At 49.7% G+C, this 26398-nt stretch overlaps 1 protein-coding gene across 4 annotated transcripts in view; it reads left to right on the forward strand.

Moving 5' to 3' along the window:
- Positions 1-9666, forward strand: part of ZNF316 (zinc finger protein 316) — a 38604-nt gene extending 28938 nt beyond the window's left edge. For all 4 annotated transcript variants that reach the window (XM_033426819.2, XM_012532616.3, XM_049699447.1 and 1 more), the window contains one exon: positions 4384-9666. In XM_033426819.2, coding sequence (XP_033282710.2) covers positions 4384-6698 — 2315 coding nt within the window. In that variant the 3' untranslated portion in view covers positions 6699-9666. The remainder of the gene's footprint in view (positions 1-4383) is intronic.
- The last annotated feature ends 16732 nt before the right edge of the window (positions 9667-26398 follow it).

The following is a 26398-nucleotide window of genomic DNA, read 5'->3' on the forward strand; positions in this document are numbered from 1 at the left end:
CTTGTCTGTCCCACCGCCTGCTTGATGTCTCCACTTGGGTGTCTGAGGGCATCTCAGAGTGAGCTAAACCTGAAGTGGTACCACGTCTCCTACCCCGGGCCCCGCCTGCAGCGTCCCTGGCACGTGGTGGGCCTGGCTGGGGCCCAGGTGGTCCTCGTCCCTCTGCCTTCCTCACCCCACCCCTGGCGCAGGCATGAGGTTGTCAGGCATGTGGCCACGGGCGTCCCTGAGCTGCTGGCTGCCCCCCACCCCTAGACTTCCCCGGGCACTCGGCACAGTATCTGGGATCCTCTGCGGCCTGGGGGTCTGCACCCTGCACACACCCATAGCTCTTCAGGCTCAACTCCAGCGACAGCCTTTCTCTTCAAGCTCTCGCCTGCCTCGGGGCTTTGTACCTGCTGTTTTCTCTGCCTGGAGTGACCTTCGTGTGGCTGGCTCAGTGTGTAGGTCCCACTTGGGTGTGTGTGTCCTCTGACCGCCTTGATGTCGGGAACCTCCCATGTCACTCCAGGACGTTCCCTGCACCCGCAGCCCTCGGCGAGGTCTGGGATGGCCGTGCCCAGGTGCCTGCCTCCTCGTTTGCTCCAGCGGACTCTGTGAGCGCGCGCTGTGTTTTGTTCGCACCTGTGCCGTCTCCACAGTGCTCGGCTGATGACCCCGCTCCCTGACTGCTGTTCCTGCCCCTCGTGTGAAAGTGAAAGGTAGCAGAGCAGTACGATAGGCAGGACGGAACCGGCTTAAACATTACACAGGAAAGGAGAGAGAGAAAGTTTAAAAGCAGTCAGGTGAAGCACACCGAAACGAGAGAATCTGATGGCTGGTGAGCGCGATCAGCGGTTCTGGAGAGGCGCTCAGGGGAGGACCCTCTCCCGGAAGATGTGTCAGCCTGAGGACCCTGCAGCGGGGAGGATAGATCCATCGCAGAAGCCCAGCCCTGCCGGGAGCCACTACCTCCCGGGCGACCGGACTCCTGCTCAGAGGGAAGGAGGGGCTGTTGATGGCAGCCGGACGGGGAGGAAGGAGCCCTCCTGCGGCTTTGGCCACCCCCTTGTCCATGTCCTGCCTTTGTGCCTGGGGGCGGGGCTCTCCCCGAGCCCACCCTGAGTCTCGGTCTGGCCGGAGGGTCAGGAGCAGGTGCTGACCTCACACACACGACTGCCTCCTGGGCCCTGTGCCGTGGCTGGGTCCCTCGGGGAGGGGTTAGTCAGAGCAGACCTGCAGCTGACTCACCGTGAGGCCAGGCCTGGGGACAGGTCTCGGGGACGGGACAGGACAGGGGCAGAGGGTGCTTGGGGTGGGAGTCATAGAAACCCTCGGCTTGGTTCTCGGGGCAGAGCAGGTGTCAGGCCACCTCGCAGCAGCTCAGGGAGCAGGTGCGCCAGGCAGGTGGCTGCGGGGCCTCCTCCCCGAGGCCATTTATTCGTGCCTGAATAAGGCACTTACCAGGGGCGCCTTGGGCGTCTGCTCACAAGGCCACTGGTCGGCCCCCGCGAGTGTCACCAGGCTCCAAGCGCGGGCCCTGGCCTAGCTAATCCTCACCCAGCGTCAGAGTCCTTAGGAGCGGACGTCTCAGGGAGATGAAGGGCCAGCTCCCCTCCCCAGGGTCCACTTGTCCACTCGCCCCCTGTGGCTTCTGGAAGAGGCAGCTGTGTTTGACCTTCTGGGCCACGCTTGGGAAAGGCCCGCCCGCCCCCCCCCCCCCCCCCCCCCCCCCGTCAGAGCGTCTCCTCTGCCTCGGTCCGTCTCACGAGTAGACCTGACGGGTCCTCACTTGGATCCAGAATAGGCTTGCATCCGGGGCGCTAGCAAACCCCCGGGGAACCCTGGCCCCACTGCAGCCGGGGGGAACGCCGACAATGGACACCCCCTCCCGGGGGTCCAGACCTCCAGATCCTGGGCCACTTTGGCGGCAGAAGATGAGAACAGAGCCTGGCTTGGAGGCAGGCTGCTGTCCCCGAGTCCCCTCTGGTGGCCCTGCTGCTTCCCAGAGATCTTGTCTCGGGGTGCAGCCAGGGAACTGGATGCCCTTCTTGTCCTTTACTCAGTGTCAGTGGTGGCCTCTACCAACTTGCCTTATGTTTAATATTTTCTCATTTTTGGATAATGCCAGCTCCAGAGCCAGTGATGAGGTCAGGTCCCCTCCTAGGATCAGCCCCCTCTGCAGAGCGCAGCATTGTTTGATGTTTGGGGTGGGGGCAGGGCAAAGGATCACCTCCCCAAGTGGGGGGCTTTGCTACTCTCAGACCCCAAGGAAGAGGTGTTGTGGATGAGTCGTTGGGACCTAGCCTGTCCCCCGGCTCTGAGTAGCTGAGGCTGCCAGCTGGGTGGCCTGGGTGTCCACTTCTATCCAGCAAGTGCTACTGGCCCTTGGCTGGGTCCTGGGGCACATTCCTACCACGAAGACATTGTACTTGTTCCCCGACTTGAACCCCCTGCCTTAGGGACTCCAATTAAAACTCCTCCAGACACTCACCAGAGTCTTAGGGAAAAGCCTTTTTGAGACTCACTGGAAGAATTTCCAGCTAATCTGACCATGGGCCCAAACTGCCCGTCCCTGCACCAGCTCCCCTTAGGGGTGCTCCAGCCTTCACAGTGAGGAGCTGGGCCTCTTCCGTGCTGTTCAGCCACTTCTCATCCCTCACTCACCGTGGGTGGCAGTTGGAGATGAACTCAGCTTAGTAACAGGAAACCACTGTCCTTTATTTAAAGCATATTTTTACTATAATCGTATATTATTACTAACTACAGAAAACTTAGTATTGCAAAGCATGAAGAACTAAAATAACCCGTTGTGTCCCTTTATACATGTTTCCTTCAGAGAAGAAATCATGTCCGTGCACTTTGGTGTCTGGCTTTATGTCACTCAGCACTGTGCTGTGTTTGCCCATGTGATTCATCACCGTATGTTTGGGACGCTATATAGAACACAGGACCAGGGCCGAGTCAGGACGGGCATCCCTCCTGGGCCCCGACCCCTCCTCGGGGACAGGACTCAGGGACGAAGGCCCACCCGGTCAGGTGATGGCTGACACCAGCCACAGCCTTGGCAGGGGACCCGGGAGTGGTGGGGAAGGGGATTCCTACCTCTGTGGGGGAGCTTGAACCTTCCTGGTACTGGGATCGTGAGGTGGACTACACTGTATGTGGCCACGGTAGACACACACGGGGCAAGGTGTACCAGAGGAAGGTGGCACGCAGGTTCTCTGGAACACCTGGGCTGCCGTGGACGAGGCCTTTTTCTTTGTTTGTTGTGTGACTCAGTGCCTGCTTTGTAAATATCAGATTGGCCAAAAAGTTCGTTCGGGTTTTTCATAACACCCTACGGAAATCACGAATGAACTTTTTGGCCAGCCCAATACTAGTTCCCTCCTGGGTGCATTCATGATGGCAGGCACATCACTCTTATAAACCGAATCCCTATCCTTACTCTGCACTGAAGGGAGCGGTCAGGGCGCTGCTTGGTGGAGGAGGGATGGAATTACAGGACCCCAAGGCGGGTCCTTAGCCTTCTGTGATGGGAAGATGTTTGCAGCTCACCCAGTCTTAGTCAATTTGGGACCGTTTCCCAAGTGCACAACCGCTCAGAAAGCCAAGCTTCAGAGAGGCTCAGCGGGGAGGCTGGGCTGTGCCTGCACAGTTGCTGGAGCCTTCTAGGGTGAGTGCAGAGAGCTGGGGCCTACAGGCCCCTCTAGGTCTCCTTGGCCCAGGGCAGCCTTTCCTGGCTGTGCTCTGGGGGTGGGAGGGAGAGCCCTGGATGCTGGCCAGCCTGAGACTGGTGGAGAGATCCAGAGGAGGGATGCTAAGCAAAGCTTAGGTGTTACAAAGGCAGGTCCTCAGTGGCCGTGCTGGTGCTGGAGTCTTGGCTGCCTTGGGCCAAGCAGGTGGGGGGGTGGAGTTCTCCAGGAGACAAGGGGCTTTGGGGAGAACACACCTGGCGTCTCCGTCTCTTTTTCTGGGCCCTGGACCCCTGTTTTGGGCTTGACACCTGGTCTCACAGGAACCCACAGGCAAGGTCACCCAATTCGTAGGTGTCCCTATTCTCAGCAGGGTGGCAAGCCCTGAAGGGAGCTGGAGGTCTGGAAAAGGGATTAGTTGAGGCCATTTGAGGAGAGTCCACGAGGTGAGGGAACCCCAGCCTTCCTAGGAGGGACACCCGCGTGTGCATTTCTCCTGTCTGCACAGTTCCTCCTAACTCAGGGAAGAGGCGTGCACCATCTCTCACTCCCGTGGAACAGAGGCGCCCTGACCCCGGGCTCCGGGCTCCGAGCTCCAAGAACCTGGGGTCCTGCAGAAATCGCTCCTTACAGGAGCAGGAGTCTGTAAGCGGCTTCTGTCACGGCCTCTTCTCACCTCTCTCTCCTGGCCTTCCCTTGTCGCCTTCAGGGGCCTGGTTCTGGACCGACGACATAGAGGACCATGAGGAGGAGGACGACGAGGACTTCCTGGCAGAGGTGGCCGAGGAGGAGAACGAGCCCCCAGGGCTGTGGTCCGCGGCCTACGGCGTGGGGGACGTGCCTGGGACCTGGGGCCCCGACGACTCGGATTCGGCGCAGACTCCAGAGGGGTGGGGTCTTGACCCCGGCGGCCTTGGGGTCCTGGCCGAGGGGTCCGAGGCGAAGCCCTTTCTGCAGGGCCGGGAGCCGGGCGCGAGCCTGATGGCGCCCTGGGCGTTCCCGGCCGCGGTGACCGCTCCAGCCGGGCGGCCGGAGACGACGTGTGACGTGTGCGGTAAAGTGTTCCCGCACCGGTCCCGGCTGGCCAAGCACCAGCGCTACCACGCGGCCGTCAAGCCCTTCGGCTGCGATGAGTGCGGCAAGGGCTTCGTGTACCGCTCGCACCTGGCCATCCATCAGCGCACCCACACCGGCGAGAAGCCCTTCCCGTGTCCGGACTGCGGCAAGCGCTTCGTGTACAAGTCGCACCTGGTCACGCACCGGCGCATCCACACGGGCGAGCGGCCCTACCGCTGCGCCTTCTGCGGCGCGGGCTTCGGGCGCCGCTCCTACCTGGTCACGCACCAGCGCACGCACACCGGAGAGCGGCCCTACCCCTGCCCGCACTGCGGCCGCAGCTTCAGCCAGAGCTCGGCGCTCGCGCGGCACCAGGCCGTGCACACGGCCGACCGGCCTCACTGCTGCCCCGACTGCGGCCAGGCCTTCCGCCTCCGCGCCGACTTCCAGCGCCATCGACGGGGCGGCGGCTGCGCGGAGCCCAGCGGCGACGGCCCTCGGCGCGAGCCCTGTGAGACGGGGCCCTCGGCGGGGCCCGAGGAGGCCGAAGCCGGGCCTGAGGGGCCTGAGGTCGACGAAGCAGACGGAGAGGCCGAGGGAGAGGCCGAGGCGAGAGAGGCGGCGATGGAGGCGCCCACCCCCGGGAGAAAGGATGACCCCGAGCCGGACAGGCGGTTTCTGGGGCTGGGCAACGGCCTGGGGGAGGGCGAAGGCCCTTCCTCGCACCCGCTCGGCTTCCACTTCCCCGTGCACCCCAAGTCTTGGCTTCACCCGGATGGCTTTCCGATCTTGGGCCTCCCGGACTTCGCGGACCGGCTGTCGACCGACGGGCGCCCCCTGCCCGGACCCCTGGGGGGCCGGCTCTCCCTGGTAGAAGGCGCGGGGCTGGCCTGCGACCCTTTCGGCGGCGGTGCTGGGCCTGGGGGCGGCGGCGGCCTGCGTGCGTTCGGGCCTGCAGTCGGGGGGCTGCTGGCGGAGCCTGCGCCTGCCGCGCTGGCCGAGGAGGAGAGCCCGTGGATATGTTCCGACTGCGGCAAGACGTTCGGGCGCCGCGCGGCGCTGGCGAAGCACCAGCGCTACCACGCGGGCGAGCGGCCGCACCGCTGCGCCGACTGCGGCAAGAGCTTCGTGTACGGCTCGCACCTGGCGCGCCACCGCCGCACGCATACTGGCGAGCGGCCCTTCCCGTGCCCCGAGTGCGGTGCGCGCTTCGCCCGCGGCTCGCACCTGGCGGCGCACGTGCGTGGCCACACGGGCGAGAAGCCCTTTGTGTGCGGCGTGTGCGGCGCGGGCTTCAGCCGGCGCGCGCACCTGACGGCGCACGGGCGCGCGCACACGGGCGAGCGGCCCTACGCGTGCGGCGAGTGCGGCCGCCGCTTCGGGCAGAGCGCGGCGCTGACGCGACACCAGTGGGCGCACGCCGAGGAGAAGCCACACCGCTGTCCCGACTGCGGCAAGGGCTTCGGCCACAGCTCGGACTTCAAGCGGCACCGACGCACGCACACGGGCGAGAAGCCCTTCCGCTGCACCGACTGCGGCCGCGGCTTCGCGCAGCGCTCCAACCTGGCCAAGCACCGGCGCGGCCACACGGGCGAACGGCCCTTCCCGTGCCCCGAGTGCGGCAAGCGGTTTTCGCAGCGCTCGGTGCTCGTGACACACCAGCGCACGCACACGGGCGAGCGGCCCTACGCCTGCGCCAACTGCGGCCGCCGCTTCTCGCAGAGCTCGCACCTGCTCACCCACATGAAGACGCACCGCGGCACGGCGGGCGCGCCTGGCCAGACGCCGGCTGCCCCCGCGCCCAAGGCCGAGGCACCCGCTAAGGGGCCGCCGAGCGCGGGCGCAGGGACCGGGTCCGGGGAGCGCGGCAGCACCCTGCTGGAGTTCGCAGGCGGAACGAGCTTCGGCTCCGAGCCGACGGCCGCGTTCGCGGGGCCCTCGGGCGCCTACGAGGAGAGCATCATGTGAGGGCCCCAGGCCGACGGAGGCGCAGCCCGCTAGGCCACCGGCACCTTGCGGCTCGAGCGCCGGCCGCTGCGCGCCGGCCCCTTGCTCTTCTGGCCTCAGGGAGCTGAGGGTCCTAGTCCTGGTGCGGTGCCTTCCCCTCAGCCCCGGTGCACCGCCCCCCGGCCTCGGGCTTCCCTCCTGTCCGGCCCCAGAGAACCGGCCGCCGAGCTCAGATGGCCGTACGGGGGGCGCAGGGGGAGAGGAGAGCTGCGCGCGGAGCAGATGGGGACAGGGGGCGGCCACCCCGACAAGAGACTGCGACGTCACTGGATCGATGCGGTGAGGCCAAGCGGTAGGGATGACAGGCGAGGTGTTATTTATTTTACTCGGATTCCGATATGGGTGGCCCGGGGGACAGGTGGCTTGTGAGTTAGTAACTGGGTTTTACAGCGAGGGAGGGGAAGCCCTTGCATCAAGGGAGGGTGGGGTGGTCGAGGGCAGAGCGTATGGCTACTCCAGGGGGTTTGGCTGATGACTTCTTCCAGTTCCTCAGCGGGAGACTTCAGGGGCCTTCCGGGCATTCGAGTATGTCCAGAAAGTTTTGAGGACGGTGTGCGTGGCGAGGGGAAGCCTCGTGGGTTTTCAAAGGACGGTGTTCTTCCCTAATCCGGGGTCGGGGGTGAAGTGGAGATGCACCTGGGAAAGCTTTTATTCTGTCGACTGTGGATATTTATTTCCATGGCTTGTGTGGCCCGAAGAATCTGGGAGGAGGAGAAAAACCCGGAAACCAAATTGTGGCCCCAGGCAGATGGGTTGCAGGTGTTCGCAGGGTCCCCAGGGAGTTTGAAGCCTTATTCCCCAGAGTCGCTCGCTGTCTTCACCCCACCTGAGCACCGAGAGCAGCCCGGCCGTGTGGGTGTTAGTTTCAGCCTCCCCTCTGAGTCCTTTGGTACTCTTGCCTGGGAAAGCTGGAGGCGGCATACTCGGAGATCCTCTGGGAGCCCAGCAGCCAGGGACCCCAGCCGTTGGCTCCCCGGCTGCCACCTCTCCCTGAGTGGGTGGACACACGGGGCCCTGCTCTTGTGAGCCCGCCACTCATTTAGATTTAATAGACAAGTGTAAAGTGACAGAGGTTGGTAGTAGGGTTGTTTCTTACCTCCCAGGATTAGGGCCTTATGACCGCCTCGGGTCCATTTAACTCTGCTTCTGTCATTGTTCTACACTAGGAGCAAGTGGTGTTTCTGGTTAGGTTCCCGTCTCACAGAGTGGGCAGTGAGTGGAGGCACCGTGGGCCGGGCTGTCTACACGACGGTGGTTCACCTCTGGGGGTTCGGACCTGAGCCCGTGGCTCAGTGACTGACCAACTGTCCAGCTATGCAAGGCCCGCAGCCGGCCAGCACCGCACCTTCCAGGCTGGGCTCTTTCGAGCCACTGGGTCACCTGCAAGACATCCGCCCCCTTAATGCTTTGGGGGCCAGTGTGAATGGGGCCAGAGCACTGGGATTTTGAAGCAGCCGCATTCCCTTTTAGACCTAGTTCCTTCTGTTTTAGCACAGACATGGCCCTGGGGCCTGAGAGCCAGCACCCGGGCGCTAGAGGCCGGGGCGGGTGGGAAGGGGCCCTGGACGGTGGTGGTAAGAATGGGCCTGGCTGGGTGAGGGCGGGGGTGGGCGGGGTGCTGAGGAGGACAGGGGTTCCCGCAGAGGCGCCGGCAGCGCTGGGCGGTGCCGCCTGTCCCTGGGCGCTCTCTCCCAGCTGCGAGAAGGAGCCTCAGGAAGGGCCCGGGGCAAGCTGCGCCCGTCCCGCCTGGCACAGCCCTGAGTACCCACCTTCGGTGCCCCTCCTGAGCCCAAGCTGCCCCGCCCCGCAGCTGTCAGCAGGAGGACCTAGCTTTAATAAAGAGTGGACAAACGAGCTTTGTGATTGGATTCCGTGTTGTTGCCGCTCCTCAGGGACCTCAGGGAGGCCCTGCAAGGCGTCAGGCCCACCTTGTTCCTGCAAACGATCTTTAGAAGTTTCTCGTCTTAGAAACTAGAATTGGCCCGTGAGGAGTCACCCCAAGAGAGCTTTGGCCCCTGCCACCTGTGTCCACTGTGTCTTCCCAGAGTCCCCAGTGGGCCCGCACACTGCCACCTGCGTCTTGTAATATGCACACCTATATCAGGACATTGACGTGTGGAGGACTGTTCTAGCCAGGTCCCCTTCCTGGTGCTCCAGACCCCTGTTCTGAGGCCCCAAAGCCACATGGGTTTATCCAGGCTCACCTGCTCTGTGCCAGGGCAGAGCACCCCCCCCCGCCCCCCAGGGCCCCAGACACCTTCCTTTGAACTGAATTATTGAATTCTCACCACATGGTGTCCCCACAACCAGATCTGACCCTCCCATCCTTTCCCCACAGATTTGAAAAATATGAACTATGAAGTAAATTCTCTTTTCACGTGTGATTTGAAGGCATCAGAACAGAAGCCAGTATTTCAGTGGTAGATGGGCATTAAGACCTAGTTTAAAATGGATGGCCTTGATCTTAAAGTCTATTCAGAAAACTTAAGTTATTCCCTGATAGAGCTTACAGTTATCCAGCCAGATACTTTATTTTAGAGGGGAAATAAGGCAATTCTGATGGTCATAGGAAAAAAGTAGACAGCCTCCCTGGTTTTGAGAGGATTTCCAAATTTCTGGAGTCCTGATTAATTCCACAGATGTCAGTCTAGCATCTCCTGTCATTGCCAAGGAGGAAAGGAAGCCCCCAGGGCCCCTTGAGTTGTGACCCCTGAAAGCTGGTGCTTTGAGAGTCATGAGGCCCTGAACACCCTCTGGTCTCCACTTAACCTTTATTGCTTGAATTTCCCCATCCTCCCTTTCTCCTGACCCTTTCACGTAATCTCTTCAAACACTTCCTTCTAACTTTTTTCTTTTCCTAATTGGCTACATATGGAATAAAGTATTGAATTTTTTGGTTATATTTATTAAATAAAGCTTTATGATCCTTGTTCATTATTTAATTTTTTGCTGATTATAAAATTCACGCTAGCTGTAAAAATTCCAACAGTGCAAAAATGTGTTAAGTACACACTTTTCATTTCCTAAGGAGTCACACTACGTCCAGCCATCAGGTACCATGGTTGCTCCAGGAGGTGTGGGAGCACATTTCTTCTATGTACGTGGAAATGTAAAACTAGGGACATGCTTTACATGCTCTCTTACAACTTTTATCATTTAACCATGTGACATTCCTTCTTACCTGACAGAGCTACCTCACTCATTTTAACTGCTCCATCATAGTATTTTCATTTTGTGACTATACCGTCATTTATGTAACTTCTCTATAAATGGCTATTTGGTTGTTTCCAACTTCTCACTTGCAAACAGTGCTTCAACATAGATTCTTGTACATATAGCCGTGCAGTTATGTAGATTTTTAATGTACCTGTTTATATGAGGTAAAGTCCTAGAAGTGCTGTTGCTGGGTCAAAGGGCATGCATATTTAAATTGGGAGATACAGCTAAATTGCCACCGAGTACGGGTAACTCCAGCCCGTCACTGTACGTTCCCAGCGCAGTGAGAGAGTGCTAGCGGTCCGTGGCCACCTCAACACGGCACGTCAGCATTCAGTTTAGTCTCGGTTCTTCATTCTACAGAGAAGTGAATGGCTTGCATCCCTCTATTTCTTCTTTCTTTCTCTCTCTCTTTCTTCCTCCCTCCCTCCCTCCCTCCCTCCCTCTCTCTCTCTCCCTCTCTTTCTTTCTTTCCTTCCTTCTTTCTTTCCTTCTTCTTTCTTTCCTTCCTTCCTTCTTTCTTTCCTTCCTTCCTTCTTTCTTTCTTTCCCTTTCTTCCTTTCTTCCTTTCTTCCTTCCTCCCCTCCCCTCCCCTCCCCTCCCCTCCCTTCCCCTCCCCTCCCTTCCCCTCCCCTCCCCTCTCCTCCCCTCTCTTCTTTCTTCCTTCTCCCAGCACATGCAGCATGCCATCCCAGCTCCCTGACCAGGGAGCTAACCCGTGCCCTTGCAGTGGAAGCTCGGAGTCCCAACCATTGGGCCGCCAGGGAAGGCCCTCTATTTATTTTTAACATATAAATAGGTTATTATTTTTTTTTTTAAACCCGTGGCCTTTGCTAAGGTGTTTCTGTGGCTGTGGATAGAAAGTATCCCCACCCAGACCAGGTTGGCCTCTCTCAGATTACAGCTCCTTCACTGTTTGTGTGTGACCTGTGCTTTCTGCTGCAGCCTTTCCCGCGGTTCCAAAGAGCCAATAGGAGGTCCCCTTTCTTTCTGTTCATTCGTTCAGCAGAATCCCTGAGCAGAGCACCCTACTGTGGGCATGTTCAGTGGCCTCCGTCCTCAAGCCCATTAAAACATTCTAATCCCCCAACTCAGTGCTTTGAAAACTGGCTTGTAATCCACAGTGAGAAAAACATTTTACATAGTTGTGACCTAGTGCATGTGCACATGCAAACACACACACACACACACACAAACACACACACTTTCATGAACCAGTACTTAACACTTACTGCATTTTTTTATCCCACCATATTTAATCTATTTCATTAAAAAAAAAAAAAAAAAAGCTCAACCCATGATGAGTCATGACCTGCAGTGTGGAAACCACAGTTTGGATTCCCCTGCACTCCAGCCCCCTTCTGAGTGAGAACCTCCCCCGGCTATGGGGGCGGGGGGCGCTTTCCCAGTGTCCAGGAAAGCAAAGACAAGAGGCTAGGCTGGGACCCTGCAAGACTTCTGTTCAGATGCACCTCTGTCTGAGCTGCTGCATCTAAGGCCATGAGGGGACTAGGGTGGACCTTGGTGACCTGGGCAGGGGTGCGGAGGCTGGGGAGCTAGGACAGTGTACCTTTCTGGATGCCCGGAACCCTTTTCTCCAGGGGCTGGGTATGGGGGATGGCTGCCTCTTCTCCCTTCTGTCCTCTTCCCCTTCCTGTCGCTTCTCAGAGAGGGGGAGATGCCAGGCTGGTAATAATAGCCGCTCACACGTCTACAGCATCTGTATCTTAGGCTCTGTTCTGAGCACTTTATGTGAATTAATTCAATTTAATACAACAAATCTATTATTGTTAGTCCCATTTTGCAGATGAGGCAATTGAGACACAGAAGTCTCCTGCCCAAGATTTGCCATGATTCAAGTCCAGGCAGTATGGTTCTCTGGTGTGTGCCTGACTCTTTCGGGAATTGGAGTTGATGGGCAGAATAGTGGACTCCTTTAATGGAACAAGTCTTTCTTGGGGTCAACCTATCCCACCCACATTGGGTGTGCTGACCCCCTGATGACGGCCCAGGGGAGAGCATAGCACCTAACCAAGGAGTTAGATTGGTCCCTTCAATGTGAAGGGGGGAAGAAATTCTCTTTCTGGGGGTATGTTGGTGGGATGCGCTTTGCGTTGCCAACAGGTGCTGCGTTTGCCATGTGGAGAAAGCCTGTCTTGGATTTGCAGAGAGAGAAGGCTGACGCTCTTCCTCCTGTCCCTGGATAGAGCCATTGCCCAAGCCCTACAGGGATAACGTTTTGCTCTAAAGCTGGTTGGAGTTGGGTTTCCATTGCCTGCAGCAGGTCGAGGCCTGACCAGTATAGGGGAGTCTAGGAGCTTTCAAAATGACAGTGGAGGTTACACAGAGATTCGATGCCCACCTTCCTGACTTTCTGCATTTGGAAGGTTCAAGCTCTCAGGGAGGCACGGGGCCCTGACCAGGACATGTAGCCTGGCTGGCGTGGTGTGTGATCCCAGGGGCTTATGTGCCCTCGTGAAGGTGCCCTCAGAGGTGGCTGTGCAGAGACCAGGTTTCTACATGTGTGAGGGTCACAGGGCGCTGTGCAACCAGAATGCACCTGCTGCAGATGCGTGGGTGGTCGTGGAGGAGAGGAGTCAGAAGCCCTGTCCTGTCTGCTGTTTTGTTGACTGCGTCTGTGTCAGAAACAACCCCCAAACCTAGTGGTTTAACACAAGCACCATTTGATGATATGCGTGGATTCTGTGGGTCAGGAGTTCAGAAGGGCACAGTGGGGCTGGCTTTTCTCTGCTCCGTGATGTCTGAGACCTCAGCTGGGGGAGACTTGGCAGCTGGAATCGTACACCTGGACTTGGGCTAGCATGCCTCCAGGTGGGCCTCCCTGTGTGGCGTGCTAGTCTCGGGATGATTGGATACCAGTGATCCCAACGTGTTCCACACACAAGGCAGAAGCTGCATGGCCTTTTGGGACCTCACCTGAGAAGTCACGTTGTGTCACTTCTACCATATTCCATTGGTCAAAGCTATTTCAAGGGGAGGGCTGTAGAACCCCGATTCTCAGTAGTAGGAATGTCAGAGAATTTCATGGTCATTTTTTTTTTTTTTTTTTTTTTTTGCGGTACGCGGGCCTCTCACTGTTGTGGCCTCTCCCGTTGCGGAGCACAGGCTCCGGACGCGCAGGCTCAGCGGCCATAGCTCACGGGCCCAGGCACTCCGCGGCATGTGGGATCTTCCCGGACCGGGGCACGAACCCGTGTCCCCTGCATCGGCAGGCAGACTCTCAACCACTGCGCCACCAGGGAAGCCCCCATGGTCATTTTTTTAATGGCCACATCTATCATTCCTCGTATGGGTGTTAGCCCCCTAGAATAAAGCCATCTTCATTTGGATTTGTAGGAGACCCTCAGCAGAGTGGCTGCCCCCCGCCCCCTGCTCTTCCTAAAGGGGAACTTGCCACATGTGAAACATATGTGTATCTCCAGGAATCCTCAGATATGCAGAGAGATATTCCTGCAGATCTATGACTCAACCAAGAAGAGCCAGCCAAGGACCACTAGACATTTGAAGGAATCCTGCTAGATGAAAGCAAACCACCAAAATAAACAGGAAAAAAATGGTGTAGGAAGAAACAGAGAAAATTCAGGAAACAAGAGGACTTTAAGGATTTATAAATTAGTGTCTCCAGGAAGATCACAAGCAGGATGGGATTTCATGGGTGTGGGCCGATTCTGTCATCCACAGGTAGGATTAATTCTGTGAGAGTGTGGAAGGCAGAATTCTAAGAATGACCCCCAGTGACCTTCACCCTTGTATGGTTGCCCCCCTTTTGAGGTTGGGGGGGACCTATGAATGGGAAGAGATATCATTCTAGTAATGACATTTCCTTGTATTGCAACACTGGGTGGGCTTGACCTAAACACACGAGACCTTTAAAAGCAATGAGTTTTCTCTGGCTGGTAGCAGAAAACGAAGAAAGAGCTTTGAAGCTCAACAGTGCTTGTTGGCTTGAATACAGAGGGGGCCACATGCCCAGGAATTTTTCTCCAGAAGCTGACGAAAGCTCTTGTGCCACAGTCAGAAAGAAAATTATGCTCCAGTCCTACACCCTCAGGGATCTGAACTCAGTCAGCAGCCTGCATGAGCTCAGAAACATATTCTTCCCAGGAGCCTCCAGGTGACAGCCCAGCCTGGACAACACCTTGACTTTGGCATTGTGGAGCCCTGAGCAGAGAATCCAGCAGAGCCTACCTATACTTCTTACTTAAAGAACTTTGAGATAATAAATGGGTAAGATTTAAGCTGCAAAATTGTGATAACTTGTCAGGCAGCATTATGGATTGAAGGTATGTGTCCTCCCCAAATCCATATGGTGAAGTCCTAACTCCCCAGTGTGGCTGTATTTGGAGAAAGGGAGCAATTAAAGTTAAATGAGGTCATAAGGGTGGGGCCCTGGTCCAATAAGATTATTGCCCTTGTAGGAAGAGACACCAAAGAGTCTTTCTCTCTCTGACTCTCTCTCTGTCTCTATCTCTCTCCCCTCTGTGCCATGTGAAGGCACAGCAAGAAGGTGGCCCTGTACAAGCCAGAAGCACCACTCTTACAATTAATTTTACTTGTCAACTTGACTGAGCCATGAGGTGCCCAAATATATGGTCAAACATTATTCTGGGCTGGTCGGAGAGAGTGTTTCTGGATGAGATTAATGCCTGAATCAATAGTTCAAATGTTGGTTGTGTCACTCAACACAGCCTGAATATAATAATATGTCGGCAGCCTGAATAGAACAATAAGGTTGAGTAAGGGAGAATTCCCCCTTTGAACTGGGACATTGGTGTTCTGCCTTTGGACTCAGACTGGAACTATAACATCAGCTCTCCTGGGTCTCCAGCATGTCCACTGCATATGTTGGGGCTTCTCAGCCTCCATAATTATGTGAGCCAATTCCTTATAAGGATCTCTTCCCATATGTAGATCCTGTTGATTCTGTTTCTCTGGAGAACACTGACTAATACAGCTCTCATCAGAAACCAACCCTGCTGGACCTTGATCTGGGAATTCTAGGATCCAGAACTGGGAGAAAATTAATTTCTGTTGTTTAAGCCCCTCCCCCCCACCAATAGTATATCAGAGATTCATGAAGACATTGCCTGTATGAAATAAGAACTGGATATTAGGAAAAAGGAACATCAGGGTACAAGAAAAAAACCTGGCAATTAAAAATAATGGCCCAAAAGAAAAAAGAAAAATTAGAAGTTAAAGTTTATCTCTCAGAATATAGAGAAGGAAGAGGCAGAAATCATGACACAAAGGATGAATTCAAGAGTCTCCACATCGAACTTTTCCAGAAGGAAAGAAAAAAAATCATGATTGAAGAAATTAACAGATATAACAGATGATAATTTCCTAGAGGTCATGGACCCAGGTCTTCAGAATGAAAAGGCCCACCAAGTGCTGCACAGAATGGATGGAATTCCATTAATAGATGTAATCTCATGAAAATCCAGGACAACAGATATAGAGAAGATTTTAAAAGCTTCTAGAAAGGAAAAATCAGTCACCTGCAGAAGAACAGAGATACAACTGACATCAGATTCCTCATTAGCATAACTGGAGCAAAGCCTGCAACTTTCTTAGGGAAATTACTCTTCTTTGTACTTTGAGGTTTACTCTGGAAAATTTCAAATATATACAAAACTTGAAAGAATAGTCTACCAAATGCATTGTGTCCATCTCCTGCCTTCAAGAATTGTCGACTTATGGCCAAGTTTGCTTCACCTATGCTCCTGCTGACCTCCCTGTCTTCCAGTGCCTTGATCTTTTGGAGGCAAATTCCAGACATCTTATCATTTCATCTGTAACTATTTGAGTGTGTATCTCTAAAAGGTAAGGATTCTTAAAGAAACACAAACCACAATACCATATTAATGCCTAAAATTACTGACAAAAATTGTTCAATACCATCGAGTATTCAGTGTTCAGGTGTTGCTCATTGTCTCATAAATGTATGTGTGTTTTAACAGTTTGTTTGAATCAGGATCCAGATAAGGTCCTTACATTGCAATTTGTTGATTTATCTCTTATGTCTCTCTTTTTTGTTGTTGTTTTCTTTTTTTAAATTAATTAACTTATTTATTTTTGGCTGTGTTGGGTCTTCATTTCTGTGCGAGGGCTTTCTCTAGTTGTGGCAAGCGGGGGGCCACTCTTCATCGCGGTGCGCGGGCCTCTCACTATCGCGGCCTCTATTATTGCGGAGCACAGTCTCCAGACGCGCAGGCTCAGTAGTTGTGGCTCACGGGCCTAGTTGCTCTGTGGCATGTGGGATCTTCCCAGACCAGGGCTCGAACCCGTGTCCCCTGCATTAGCAGGCAGATTTTCAACCACTGCGCCACCAGGGAAGACCTCTCACGTCTCTCTTAATCTTTAGGGTCCCCAAATCTTACTTTTTCCCCCTGGAATTTATTTGTTGGGGAGACTAGGTCCTTTGTCCTACAGAGGTTCCCACAGTCTGGACTTTGCTGGGTGTGGACGTGTTGTGTTATTAACATTTTACCCTGCGTTTTTGAAAATTAATCAAATTCATGTTGCCCCCCAACAAGACTGCTTCATTGATGGTGGTGTGTACTTCCATCAGGAGACACATATGTGTCTGGATGTCTCTCCTGTTATGGCATTAGCACTATTGATGATTATTGCATAGATATGATAATTCACTAGGGGTTACAAAATGACTGTAGTCTATCACTTCTTTCTCATGTATTAGCTGCTTACTTCCCAAAATAGAAGCTTTTCCTCATCAACTATTTCGTACCTTGAGGTACAGTTTGTGTAGGAAAGACAAGAAAAAATGTTTGAGTCTTTTTCTTCTTTTTAAAATAAGTTAATGCATTTTATTCTTTTTCCAGCTCTATTGAGATATAATTGACATATAACATTGTGTAAGTTTAAGGTGTACAGTGTGATGATTTAATATACATACATATTTCAAAATTATTACCATAATAAGCTTAGTTAACAGATGAGCCACCTCACATAATTACCACTATTATTTTTTGTGATGAGAACATTTAATATCTACTCTCTTAGCAACTTTCAAGTCTACAATACAGTGTTGTTAACTGTACTCGCCATGCTGTACATTAGATTCCCAGAACTTATAACTGGAAGTTTTTACCCTTTGACTAACACCTCCCCATTTCCCCCACCCCCAGCTCTGGCAACCACTGTTCTACTCTGTTTCTGAGTTGATACTTTTTCTTTATCAGTTTTCAAAAACTTGGTTCTCTAGCATCCTCCACAGGTTTCAAAGAGTTGATTTTTTGAGGATCATTTTAACCCATTGCAGTTACTATTCTTATTAATGTCCAAATTGTTCCATCTATAGCTAATTGGAGCCTCTTGAAGGTGGCTCCTATGGCTTTTTACTCAACACTAATGATCTTTGATAGCTTCCTTACTTCCTGGTATGACAAGATGTCTCAGGCTTACCTTGACAATTTCCTACCCCAAACCTATAATCAGCCAATTCTCCAAAAGCCCTGATTCCTTTAGAGGGAAATGATATATAGGGACCACAATTTGGGTGCTGGAGTGCTCAATGCTACTAGGTGGAATTTTTTTCCTAAGGAAAAAGTAATTTTCCGTCTGGAATTCTATGTCCAGCCAAGCTATTCTAGTTATGAGGACAAATAATGATATTTTTAGATATGCAAGAATTCATAAATTTTACCTTCCCTTAATTCCATGTTAGGAAGCATGTCAGAAATGTAAAGAATCAACCAAGAAAGAGAACAATTTGGAATGTAGGGAACAGCGGAGCTAGTCTGGGAGAAATAGTTGCCCAGACCAACAGCTATCCATCAGTCCAATTTGAGCAAGTGGATGGGCAGCTTCAGGAAGTAGGTCTCTGTGAAACAGGGGGAAACTGACAGAGTAGAAAACATGACTGAATGGTTGGTCGTGGAAGAGCAGAGCTGTGGTGAAATGCAGGTCAGCATGTAAAAACGAACTTTGCGGGGCTTCCCTGGTGGCGCAGTGGTTGGGAGTCCGCCTGCCGATGCAGGGGACACGGGTTCGTGCCCCGGTCCGGGAAGATCCCCCATGCCTCGGAGCGGCTGCGCCCGTGAGCCATGGCCACTGAGCCTGTGCGTCCGGAGCCTGTGCTCTGCAACGGGAGAGGCCACAGCAGTGAGAGGCCCACGTACCGCAAAAAAAAAAAACCAAGGAACTTTGTCTGGGAACAGACACCATGGGGCATCTCAGGGCCATTAAGTGAACTCTCTTTGGGCACAAATTGGATCAGGGAGGAGCCAGGGTCTTGCTCCCACCTTGAGTGTGCTTGCCAGCACAGTGCTGGAAGCAACAGGAAGATACACCCTCCTTTCCTCCACCTGGCAAGTCACACACAAGCACATCTAACTGGCCAAGTCTAATTTGAATCGAGAACCCTAGCAGCAAGGGAGTCTGGGAAATGCAGTATTTAGCTTTCCAGCCTCAGTAATACAGGAAGACACACTAAACAGAGTGAGAATGGGTATGTGTGCCCACTTACCATATCCTTACCCCCTGCCATCCACGTGGAACCCCACAGGAGGCCACTTGTGGACCCCAGAATTTGTGGGGTGAGGCTACCTGGTCGTCCCCAATGTTGAAATGTGTCAGCCCTGCCCAGACCATGGATGAAGCTCCATGCCTAAAACCTGCAAACACTGCAATTTCCATCCACAGAAGGTTCTGGATCTGTTTGTGTATCTGAGAAACTTGGACTGTCTCTTCTGGGAGGTGTCATAGGAGAACTAAGCAACCTTAGAGAGGTCAGAACACATCTATTCTCCCACAGGACAATATTAACTACTTCATCCAGACACACTTCCTAATGTTCTAGACCCTTGCAGTAGAATCACATGCAGTTTCTTTCTTTCTTTTTTCTTCTTCTTTTTAATTGAGATGAAATCCATATAGCATTAACCATTTTGAAGTATACAGTTCAGTGGCATTCACTATATTCACAATGTTGTGCCACCACTACCTCTATCTAGTTCCAAAACATCTTCGTCACCTGGAAAGGAAACCCCACACCCGTTAAGCTGTCACTCCTGATTCCCCCTCCCAACCCCTGGCAACCATGAATCTACTCTCTCAGTACATTAGCCTATTCTGGATAATTCATATAAACGGAATCACACAATATGTGACCACAGTCACTTAGTCATGTCACTTTGCACAGTGTTTGCAAAGCTCATCCACACTGTAGCATGTATCAGTACCTTCTCCCTTTTTGAGGCTGAGTGATATTCCATTGTGTGTATAGACCACATTTTAGTTACCCATTCATCCACTGATATGGACTGTTTCCACCTTTTGACTGTTGTGAATGGTGCTGCCGTGGACATTCGTGTACAGGTATTTGTTTGAGTCCCTGTTTCGGATCTTCTGGGTATAAGTCTAGGAGTGGAATTGCTGGGGCATACGGTAATTCCGTTTAATTTGTTGAAGAATCACCAAACTATATTCCAACGCAGCTGCACCATTTTACATTCCCACCAGCAATGTATGCGGGTTCCAATTTCTCCACATACTCACCAACACTTACTGTTTTCCTTTTTAAAAAAATTATAGCCATCCTAGTGGGTGTGGGCACTGATAAACAGGGTGTAGGCATAAGAATTTCCCATCCACAAACCAAAATGGATGAGGAAAATTTGCCCAGGGTCACAAATTAGTCAACATTCTTTTGACAATTTTCTCCATGGGACTAACTTGCATCCCAGTGGTCTGAAGGAGAAAATTATCACCTATGACCTCCATCTGCCTTGATGCCGGTGTAACAAGGAAGAAAATGGTACACATTTTGGATGAAATGCCCAGTGAACTAACAGGTTTACAACTAAGAGAAGTAAAGATTTGATTTTTCCCACTCTAGTTCTGACCAGGCAGGACCTTGCCCTTGGCAAGGGCTGGAGCCCATCGTTTGGACCAGAGGGTTTAAGAATTTTCTGGGACAGGAAGGCTTCCCTGTTGCTTGTCAATTTGTGTGACTTGAATTATTTCTCCAAGATAGGAAGGCATTTGATCTGGTTATACAAACCTGGAACTTGACTTCCAAATGGCACTTTGTCTTCCCAACGCTGCTTCTTAGGTTCAAATCTCATTTAACTATGACCAACAAGAAATCCTCATAGACTCAAGCAGTCCCATGAGAACTGATAACAAAATCTACGGGGGCAAAGAGAACACTGTGAGGATAGGCTGTCCCTTACCTAAGATTGTGGGGACTAAGAATGAGAAAAGCATGCAGATTCCATGGCTGACTTTGGCTTTACAGAGAGCCTCCCGAGAAAAAAGGCAAAGTGTATTAGTTAGCTAGAGCTGTGTAACAAAGCACCACACACTGGGTGGCTTAAAACAACAGAAATTTTTTGTCACACAGTTCAAAGGTTAGAAGTCCAAAATCAAGGTGTGGACAGGGCCATGCTCCTTCTGAAACCTGTCATGGAGAATTCTTCCTTGTCTCTTCTAGCTTCTAGTGTGTGCTGTCAATTCTTGATGTTCCTTGGCTTTACAGATGCATCACTGCAAACTCTGCTTCGTGGTCATGTGGCTATCTTCACTTGGCATCTTTCTCCTTGTGTGTCTCCTCTTCTTATAAGGACACCAGTTACACTGGACTAAAGACACACCCTACTCCACTATGACCTTATCTTAACTAATTATACCTGCAACGACATTATTTCCAAGTAAGGTCACATTCTGAGATACAAGATGTTAAGACTTTGACATATCTTTTGGGGGAGACACAATTCAGCCTATAACACAAGGGAAAGTGGCAAACATGGCCATTGACAGAAACAGACACAACCCTGATGTGACTGTTTGGGCCCAAAGGTCTGACTGTGTCTGAAGCTAGCAAGACCCATCCTGGACTTTTATTAAAGACAACAGTTTTCCTTTTTTGATGTAAGCTAATTCGAGTTGGATTTCTGTACTTGCAGCAGAAAGGGTCCTAAATGGCAAAGCATCCTTCAGGTTTCTGTTTAAACATCTGTTCCTTGGACATGTCTTCTCTGCTCCCCTAATCTATGTTAGATGTCCCTGTTCTACACTCTTATAGCACTGCATGGGCTCTATCTTTCACAGTTCTTATCACAAATTACATTCTTATCCGTGTTATTGGTTTAATGACTGTCTCCTTCAAGAGAAGGATCATGTGATCCAAAAAGGCAAGGACAGAGTTTGTTTGGATCTCTCCCCACTGACCAGTGCAGTGCCTTTTAGTAAAAACAATTTGTGCAATAAACATGCCTGAATGAATGAATCATTGAATGGGTGACATGTAGACCTACAGACACCCGGTTTGGGGGGGTCTCCAGCTAGTGACAATTCTTTACTGAGTTGGTAAGCCTCTCAGCCCATCTTAATCTTCAAAGCCCCATAACTTCCCCAGCCCAAAGGAAGCAAAGACAGACTACCTTTTTAGAAACTGCTACTAATAAAGGCAGGATAAAAGGATGACATGGACATTAAAAGACCATTAATACAAATGATTTTATATTTTTGAAAAATTAATACATGCATATCATAAAAATTCAAACATGTTAAAAGGCTTTAGTTAGGAGTGGCAAAAAATGTTATTCTTTTCCTCATAGCTATTTCAGAGCCCCACCTGCTCACCATTCCCTTCCTGAAAGGCACCTGCTGTTATTAACCTCTCGTGTGAATCAGAGAAACTATGTTCATATTCAAATACATATATATCCCTCCCTTCTTTTTAAACGAATGGTGCGTTACTAAACACAGTGCTTTTATCCTCTTAACCATATTTCCTGAAGCTAGTTCCATACTAGCACAATGAGATTTACCTCTTCATTTTAACGCTACATAGTTGCATTGTATGAATGTTTGTTTGTTTGTTTGTTTTTCACTCAGATCCCCTTTAATGGACACCTGGGATGCTTCCTGTCTTTTGCTACCACAACCGATGCTGGAAGGCATGTATGTCCTCCGCCCACACTTGTTAATGTGATTGGTAGGATAAATTCCTAGGGGTGGGATTGCTGTGTCAGAGGTTACATTCGGGCTGAGTTTTGCCCAAGTAACTATAACAGTGTACACTCTCATCAGCAGCACACTCGCTCCTGTTTTCCCACACCGTTGCCAACAGTACGTATTAGCAAACCTCGTGATCTTTAGCAACCTGATGGGTAAAACAGAATGCAATTGTTTTAACTAAAAATGTAAAAATAACTGGTGTAGAGAATATACTATAATGAATAACCGTGAATCTTTCGTCTATATCCAGACTTAATGTTTTCCTATATTGCATCAGCATTTTTATTTTGTTAGAAACAAGCATTACAGGTGCAGAAGAACTCATCTACATTTCCCTCTCTAGTTTCATTCTCTTCCTTTCCTCTATGGAAGTGATCATTATCATTAATTTGCTGTTCATCATTCCTGTGTTTGTTTTTAGAGTTATACTACATAGTTATGTCTCTAAAACAATATTTTTGAATGTTGTTAAACTGTACATATTAGTCATCAGGTTCTGTGTATATATAACTATACAAAATTATATATTTCACCATATATAATATATGTATACATACACACACATAGTGTGCCTATATATTATACATGTTACTATGAATAATGTATACTAATTATATTTTATAGTTATATATAACTATTTAAACTGTGTATATTAGTCATCAACTTCATATATTACAACTGATACAAAAAGGACATTAGATCAAGTTCAACAAATTAGAAATAGAGGGAAACTTCCTTAGCCTTGTAAGGGGTGTATAGCAAAAACCTATACAAACTTTACACTTGTTGGGAAAACATTAGATGTATTTCATTTAGAACTGGAAACAAGTATATCCACCATCCTGCTACTGTTTAACATAGTGCTGGAGCTTCCATGCAAGGGCAGAGGTGGTGTAAGAATTTAAGTGGAAGAAATAAAAATGTCATTCTTCTCGGATAACATGATCTAGAAACACATAAGAATCCATTGCTAAAATACTAGAACTTACAGAAGTGTTCATACAAGATCAACCTGAAGATATCAGCAGTGTTTCTCTGCAATTGCATTTGTAATTGCAACCCAGCAATCCTAATGCAATCCTAGTAAATGGTATTCCATGCGCTTGGAAGGAATGATGTCAATTCTCCCCAAATTCAATGCAATTTTAATAAAATTTTCAGTTGAGCTTTTTTTTTTTTTTTTTTTTTTTTTTTGCGGTAGGCGGGCCTCTCACTGTTGGGGCCTCTCCCGTTGCGGAGCACAGGCTCGACTCGCAGGCTCAGCGGCCATGGCTCACGGGCCTAGCTGCTCCGTGGCATGTGGGATCTTCCCGGCCCGGGGCACAAACCTGTGTCCCCTGCATCGGCAGGGGGACTCTCAACCACTGCGCCACCAGGGAAGCCCTCAGTTGAGCTGTTTTTTTTTTTTTTTTTACATCTTTATTGGAGTATAATTGCTTACAATGGTGTGTTAGTTTCTGCTTTATAACAAAGTGAATCAGTTATACATATACATATGTTCCCATATCTCTTCCCTCTTGCGTCTCCCTCCCTCCCACCCTCCCTATCCCACCCCTCTAGGTGGTCACAAAGCACCGAGCTGATCTCCCTGTGCTATGCGGCCGCTTCCCACTAGCTATCTATTTTACATTTGGTAGTGTATATATGTCCATGCCACTCTCTCTCTTTGTCACAGCTTACCCTTCCCCCTCCCCATATCCTCAAGTCCATTCTCTAGTAGGTCTGTGTCTTTATTCCTGTCTTACCCCTAGGTTCTTCATGACATTTTTTTTCCCCTTAAATTCCATATATATGTGTTAGCATACGGTATTTGTCTTTCTATTTCTGACTTACTTCACTCTGTATGACAGACTCTGGGTCCATCCACCACATTACAAATATCTCAATTTCGTTTCTTTTTATGGCTGAGTAATATTCCATTGTATATATGTGCCACATCTTCTTTATCCATTCATCTGATGATGGACACTTAGGTTGTTTCCATCTCCGGGCTATTGTAAATAGAGCTGCAATGAACATTTTGGTACATGACTCTTTTTGAATTATGGTTTTCTCAGGGTATATGCCCAGTAGTGGAATTGCTGGGTCATATGGTAGTTCTATTTGTAGTTTTTTAAGGAACCTCCATACTGTTCTCCATAGTGGCTGTACCAATTCACATTCCCACCAGCAGTGCAAGTGTTCCCTTTTCTCCATACCCTCTCCAGCATTTATTGTTTCTAGATTTTTTGATGATGGCCATTCTGACTGGTGTGAGATGATATCTCATTGTAGTTTTGATTTGCATTTCTCTAATGATTAATGATGTTGAGCATTCTTTCATGTGTTTGTTGGCAGTCTGTATATCTCCTTTGGAGAAATGTCTATTTAGGTCTTCTGCCCATTTTTGGATTGGGTTGTTTGTTTTTTTGTTATTGAGCTGCATGAGCTGCTTGTAAATTTTGGAAATTAATCCTTTGTCAGTTGCTTCATTTGCAAATATTTTCTCCCATTCTGAGGGTTGTCTTTTGGTCTTGTTTATGGTTTCCTTTGCTGTGCAAAAGCTTTTAAGTTTCATTAGGTCCCATTTGTTTATTTTTATTTCCATTTCTCTAGGAGGTGGGTCAAAAAGGATCTTGCTGTGATTTATGTCATAGAGTGCTCTGCCTATGTTTTCCTCTAAGAGTTTGATAGTTTCTGGCCTTATATTTAGGTCTTTAATCCATTTTGAGCTTATTTTTGTGTATGGTGTTAGGGAGTGATCTAATCTCATACTTTTACATGTACCTGTCCAGTTTTCCCAGCACCACTTATTGAAGAGGCTGTCCTTTCTCCACTGTACATTCCTGCCTCCTTTATCAAAGATAAGGTGACCATATGTGCGTGGGTTTATCAGGATACAAAATTAATGCGCAGAAATCTCTGGCATTCCTATACACTAATGATGAAAAATCTGAAAGTGAAATCAAGAAAACACTCCCATTTACCATTGCAACAAAAAGAATAAAATATCTAGGAATAAACCTACCTAAGGAGACAAAAGACCTGTATGCAGAAAATTATAAGACACTGATGAAAGAAATTAAAGATGATACAAATAGATGGAGAGATATACCATGTTCTTGGATTGGAAGATTCAACATTGTGAAAATGACTCTACTACCCAAAGCAATCTACAGATTCAATGCAATCCCTATCAAACTACCACTGGCATTTTTCACAGAACTAGAACAAAAAATTTCACAATTTGTATGGAAACACAGAAGACCCTGAATAGCCAAAGCAATCTTGAGAACGAAAAACAGAGCTGGAGGAATCAGGCTCCCTGACTTCAGACTATACTAGAAAGCTACAGTAATCAAGACAGTATGGTACTGGCACAAAAACAGAAAGATAGATCAATGGAACAGGATAGAAAGCCCAGAGATAAACCCACGCACATATGGTCAGTTGAGCTTTTTGAAGGCCTTGATAAATTTCTGTGGAAGAAGCGTAAAGAGGGGGTAACTTACCCTACCAATAGGCGGAAAGCACAGACTGTTCGGCAGATGATGTTAGGGCAACTGGCTGATAATATTGGATTACTATTTAACCTTGTATAAAGAAGTGGATGCCAGATACATTAAAGAACTGAATGTAAAAGTAAAACCTTAATATTATCAGAACAAAATGTAGGTGATATCTTTGTGACCTCAGGGTAGGAAAGGACTGAACAAAACTCTAATACATAGCCATGAGGCAAAAAATTGATGAATTTGATTACTTCAAGGTTTGTAAATTTGTACTATGAAGGACTCCAGAGATAAACTCAATAAACAGATATCAGAGGGGGAAAATATTTGCAATGTCTAAAATACTCAAAAAACTCCTATTAATAAAAGAAGACAGCAGTCTAATGGGAAGGTGTGTATCTTTAAATTTTGTCTGGCACAGAACCTATTTTATTTTCTGAATTGATGTATGAACATATTTCATAAATCTGTAAAGTTCTTAGACCGTACCTTATAATATTGCCTTTCCATCATTCTATTCTTCTCAATTCCTATTGGAACACTGGATTAAACTGTATTTTTATCCACCCCTCTCTCAAGGTACCAAAATCAGCTCAAATTAGATCAGAGACCTAATGTAAAACCTAAAACTGTGACGCTTCTGATAAAACATAGGAGAAAATTTTCTGAACATTTAGAAATGTTAGACAAAGTTTTTTTAGTTACAAGATTCATAAAAGAAAATAAATGATATATTGGACTTTATTAAAATCAAGAACTTTGAAAGACACTGTTAAGAGAATGATAAAACTGGGAGAAAATATTTACAAGTCACATATCTGATACAGGGGTTGTATCCAGAAATATATAAAATTGTTAATTAACTATAATTCAATTTTTAAAAGTTCTCAACAATAAAAATAATCTGATAACAGGATGAAAATAAATATTTCACTGAAGAAAGTATCT

This window comes from Orcinus orca, chromosome 16, assembly GCF_937001465.1.
Source record: "Orcinus orca chromosome 16, mOrcOrc1.1, whole genome shotgun sequence".
Lineage (NCBI taxonomy): Eukaryota > Metazoa > Chordata > Mammalia > Artiodactyla > Delphinidae > Orcinus > Orcinus orca.